Raw genomic sequence first — 5411 nt, forward strand, 5'->3', positions numbered from 1 at the left:
TTAAGAACAAATCTGTGTGTACGAACGGTTCTTGCATGAGGCCAAATAATCTTGTTTTCAGAATGTGTAAGATTATTTGTCTTGTTAGCCTAAAAAATTGACTCAAATTAAGTCAAAAATTTCTGCCAATGAGTAAGAAAATTTTACTTGGTAAGATTCTTGAAATAAGAAAAAAATTCAGTCAAATCAAGTATTTCAAGAATCTTACCAAGTAAAATTTTCTTACTCCACTGGCAGAAATGTTTGACTTAATTTGAGTCAAATTTTTAGGCTAACAAGACAGATAATCTTACCCATTCTGAAAACAAGATTATTATTCTTACACAACCAGTTCTTTTAAATCAGTCTCAAAACAAGATCAAAAAGACTTTTTGGCTGGATATAAGATTTAAAAACTTGGTTAGGTGAACATTTTTTGCAGTGTAGTGAGCGACTTAATTAATCAGGAACTGTTTTATTTGTTTATTTTATTTTATTTTTTGTATGGTAACAGTTGTTGACATCCAAAGCTGTGACTCGTTTTTTAAACAATGCCGTGGACCTGGATGTTTTCCATCTAACTCGTGAGAGAGAAAGGTTTTCCACACAAGATTACTCATCTGAAAGTTTTTTCTCCCACATTTCTTTGCAATCTACCCAAAGTCTTTAATTGAGGGGGGGAGAAAGAAAAAAAAAGTCGACATTTACTCGCTGCAGGTACAGATGGAAACTCAACCCTCGTTCCACTGCAAAGAAGGTAAGCCAACCTGCATTCAGGAGGACCTCTAACAGGCATAAAAAATGAAAGTGGGCATTGTGCTCGGGTCACTACATCCCCAGGGTCCTCTATTGAGACCGTTCTCTGACCCACATTACTCACTGACAGCAACTGTGCTGCACATGGAGGGAGACAGGTGCTGCTTGGTTTCAGGGACAGGCCAGCTTTTTCAGACATTTTCCCACACGGACCGCCTCGCAACCGGGGACAGATTTAGAGGCATGATTCTGGATCTGTTGTTCTGTGACCTAATGCGCCTTTAGAAATAGCCAGACGGATCCGTCGGGATAATAACTGGTTTCAGACAAAGAAGAGGTGGATGAGAGGCCGAAGGTCAAACTGGCAGAGAAGCAGAAAGGCAGCTGCTGCCTCTGCAGTGGCACCAACATGCTGACAACATCGTAAAACCAGCAGCTTAGCTGAAAGACAGTGCGTTAATTTTTTTCCTTGTCTGTTAACAMAATATCTCATGCACCAATGGACAGATCTGAATAAAACTTTCAGAAACTAGTCGCTGTGTTGACAACTACATATGTTTCAGTACTGGAGCCAATCACATTCAAGATGGCTGCCACAGCAAAGCAACCTTCGTAAACACAAAAATGGCTACGAGTCAGTTAATTTTACAGATACTGAGCTTGAATTTATTGTGTTAGCAGCTGAGACCCATGCCCAACACATAGTCTTTGGGTTTGAGTGGTACTTTTGGTTAAACTTCATAAACTCTCAGCAAGGRAATATCCATCGTGCACCTACAACTGATTAAGTCAATTCAAGATGGCTGCCTCAGCAAATCAAAAACTACTAGATGTCTGTGATTTATGCAGCTGTGCTTAAATCTGGTGATAGTAGCTGAGACCAATATATAACAAACTCAACGTGTTGCATTTAAGGTTGGACCAAATTAGCAATAACTCTAGGATTTTTCCATAAAGTCTTGCAGCAGGTGACAGGATTCCTACAGGGAATGCTGAGTTTTAATTCAAAAACTGCAATGAAACATGTTCCCCACATGCATGCACTATTTTTTGCACATTTTGGATCCTCTGTTGGGAGCATCGCATGCACCCGTAAGCTTTCCTCCAGTGTCAAACTGTGAAGACTTATCTGTCTCCTGTGTGGCTTCGCTGAGAAGAGAAGCTGACTTACGTTGCCCTCTGAAATAAAAGAGAAAAGTGAAAAAATGGTGGTTAAGGATTCCGTCACTTTTATTAGCTTCCCTCTGCAGGAGTAAATCAAAGCAACTCACTCGTATGCGGCGTCCTCCGTGCCCGACATGTTTGAGGATGCAGCGCCTGCACAGACAGAAAACTCTGGAATTCTGCTTTTAAAACAGCCCGGGGTGATGGAAACACAGCAAACTGGAGCACATCGACTCACCTTAGTCTTTTTTTGATGTGTGCTTTTTAGACGACAGTCAGTGGGGAATTGTGTGCTGCTTCTCTTCTCATAAGCTTTTAAACCCAGCAGTGGATCACATGGCAGCAAAGCAGCCACAACTGGTGGCCACATACCTGCAAACAGATGGTAGTTGGCATCGGCTGGAATAGGAAAACATGCGTTCTCCGTGGATCTGCATTGTCTATTTTTACCCTTGGAAACCTCGGCAKAGGAGCTCAGGATTATTGCTCCCAAAAGGTTTCAGTCTTTCAGCTCAGCCAGACATATGCAGCATGTTAGATTTAATCCCTGTAAACCGATTCCTGTGTGCACATGTTCATCAGGAGGCTAAAACTCCTCTGAGGTAACAAACAATACAGTTTCATGTTGTGATTTGGCTGATCAGGGCCTCACTCTCAAGCAGTGTGGAGTTCCATTTGTGCCAAAAAATATGTTACAAATGACTCCATAAAGCTGCACTTGCAGTTATGTGTCACATTATAATGTCTTTGTCTTTTTTTCCCCACCCATAGCTCCCAGCRAAGCAAAGTAAAAACCCACACCCTTTATGGCTTCATCTTCATCAGCTTCCTGATAATCCCTCATCTCTGCCCTCACAGGCTATAACATGTTACCGGCAGCACTTGTCATGACCTCGCCACGCCTTCCGATTGTCCCGCAGTTTGCTATAAGGCTGCGTTGGATGCTACAGTTGGGATTGTGACTCAGATGTCTCCTGGTAAACTGAAGCCAAATTCTAAATTTGTTTGTGGAGCTGTTTGACAGGGAGTTTCCCCGCTGCACCTTAACATTTTACTAACAGAAAGTTATTTTGGGATTTTATTTAATTTAGTTTTATTTATTTATTTTCGATATGCACGTTCAATATACTGTAGATCAGAAAAGAAATCAACGCTCAAATCTTGTCAATAATCAAGTCTTTTAGATGAAACTGTAGTGTTTGTTGTAATGGAGTATTTTATTAYTGTCTGTCATCTAATGCAAAAATGATTTAATGTATTTTCCATTAAATTTCTCCCTTATTTTGCCTTTATATATATATATTTTTTTCTTTTAAATGCATCCAATTTTGTAATTTTTTTTCAACTGTGGAAGGCTTGTGTGTCACTTTTTTTTATCTTCTCTCAGACATCCTTTTGCCACTAAAACAGTTAATGCAGAAAATTATTACTTCTTCATTATAAGTTTCTTATATTAAAATGTTCTTGTTAATATTAGATCATATTTCCATCACTGGCTTTTTGTTTTTCTAAATCTGCATTTGTTTCAACATTGATTTTTGTAATGCATAAAATGAAAAATTAATGTCTTGATTTTAAACATATTCCTTCAGAACTTTCTCGTTTATTAAACGCAGTTTGTGTTGATTTGTCTTATTTCAGCAAACTGTTGTTGATTCCTGTTTGGATTTTAAGATTTGGATGGAAGAGAATCTAAGGGGAAGATAATTGATTCTATTTTTATTTTTAGCAGCCAAATATTTTTGCCATTAACTTGTTGAAAGCTTTTGAAAGTATTGTTTATGTGAAATGAATCAGAACATTTAGATAAAATCCCCAATTCACATTCATCCATAAACGAAGAGGTTTGTAATTACAGAGAAAGACAGATTTGTCTTCTTTAGTCTTTAATCGTTTAACAAACACTGAGATTATTTCATTTTGAGTTAATGACTGTAGTTTATGTTAGTTTGTGGCAGTCAGGCAGAATGAGGGAGATCACTTTCTTGTATATATGACCAAAGTTGACTTTCAGAGAAAAAAAAAAGTCCTAGTAAAGAACACACCCTTTAACACYCACTTGTCAACAAAAAACAAACAATAAAAAACCCTTTATCTTAAATCATTTAACTTTCTTGGAATTCTTAAGTTGTTATTGGGAAGTTTCAGATTTCAACAAGCAGTTTTGTAAAAACAACCCTGACATCCAACTGCAGCAAAAATATTTTGTTGAAACCTGGAGCTTTTCCATGAACTGGGTACTTTTTTTTAGTAAATGCTGCCACCTTGTGGCTGAGATGACCTGCCTTGACTGTATGGCGCCAATGCTGCACTCTGAGCTGCAAAATATTTTTTTGACAAACAAAACATTCCAAGATAACAATATATTTTATAWGCTTATCAGGATTCTGATCATGGAAGAATAATCTAAACTATGAGAGGCCGTTTACGCCATAATTCAAATTTGTCTTTTAATCAGGTAATACTATAAACCTATTTTGTACAGAAAAGGCTGAAGTAAAATTCAAACATCTTCATAATTAAAACAAGTTTTTTGCAGAATGAATGCAACTTACTCAGTAAATGTGAATAAAAAAGTAAATCAGTAACAAAAGTTTTATAGTTTGCAATTTGTTGGACTGCAACACTATACACGTGGATTATGTTGTCAGAAAAATGTGTTTTTCTGCATTAAACTTTGCAAGTTAGGAAGTATTCCCAGATGTCATTGAACGTTTCTATTCAAAATAAAACAAGAAAGAAGAAAACAGAACATAWTATGTTTATTTCAATCAGCTACMGTTTGTAGAAAAAAGAAAAACTCAATGTGAAAGTCGAGATGTTGGGAAGTTTTTCAACACAGTGGATTAAAGGTGAAAGTGTTTAACAAATTAAAAGCCAGCTGTTTGCGTTGTTTTCACTGGGCTTGGCCTTTGGCAGCGTCGAACATCTTTTTGCGGCCTTCCATGCCTGACATGGCCTCGACGTTCTTCCTCCAATCACTCACCTCCACCGTCTTTTCCTGCAGAAATAACATTAGGTTTGTATGATTGGAGTCTTATTAAGGATGTCGTGCTCATTGAAGAATTCTGCATCCATGCATAATAAACTTCACACTTATTTTCATCTTTGTTTTGTCTCCAGGTGTTTTCTCTTGCAAAAGTCAAGCTGTGAGGTAATTATTGGCCCACTAAGTTCATTTACTCCCCTCATTTTGCCAAAGCCCACCTTCTCTGTGTCCTCCTTCTTGACAGATTTGAGGTTAGCTCTGAGATCCATYGACACTTTGTGTTTGGAGCCGAGCAGAGAGCGCAGGATGGCGTCGGCAGAGACCCTGACTCTTCTCAAATTGGGCCTCTTGAACTTCCCTCGTAAGTCCAGCACCTTGATGTTCAGGTCTTTGATCTGTCAGGGAGAACAAAAAGAATTCCAAGGGCACTGGAGATGTTGCATTTTCTGTGAAAAAGCATGTGAAATCTGACCGACTATCTTAAAAAAAATAAAATTAGCTGAAATTGAGGAGTAAAAAGGAT

The 5411-nt window shown here is 38.0% G+C and overlaps 2 protein-coding genes across 2 annotated transcripts in view; both read right to left on the reverse strand.

Annotated features, from left to right (window-relative positions):
- The window catches only part of tnnt2b (troponin T type 2b (cardiac)), a gene marked incomplete in the record, with an annotated part of 11514 nt that extends 8877 nt beyond the window's left edge, over positions 1-2637 (reverse strand). Inside the window, 4 exon segments of the mRNA XM_014009520.1 lie at positions 1907-1914; positions 2007-2052; positions 2138-2271; positions 2350-2637. Of these exon segments, the coding sequence (XP_013864974.1) occupies positions 1907-1914; positions 2007-2035 (37 nt within the window).
- A 2005-nt stretch (positions 2638-4642) lies between these two features.
- Positions 4643-5411, reverse strand: part of LOC106518298 (troponin I, slow skeletal muscle) — a 2236-nt gene continuing 1467 nt past the window's right edge. The window contains exons 6-7 of the mRNA XM_014009521.1: positions 5107-5283; positions 4643-4900 (exon numbers count right to left, since the gene is read on the reverse strand). Coding sequence (XP_013864975.1) covers positions 4796-4900; positions 5107-5283 — 282 coding nt within the window. The 3' untranslated portion in view covers positions 4643-4795. The remainder of the gene's footprint in view (positions 4901-5106; positions 5284-5411) is intronic.

The sequence above is a fragment of the Austrofundulus limnaeus genome, unplaced genomic scaffold, assembly GCF_001266775.1.
Source record: "Austrofundulus limnaeus strain Quisiro unplaced genomic scaffold, Austrofundulus_limnaeus-1.0 Scaffold59, whole genome shotgun sequence".
Classification (NCBI taxonomy): Eukaryota; Metazoa; Chordata; class Actinopteri; order Cyprinodontiformes; family Rivulidae; genus Austrofundulus; species Austrofundulus limnaeus.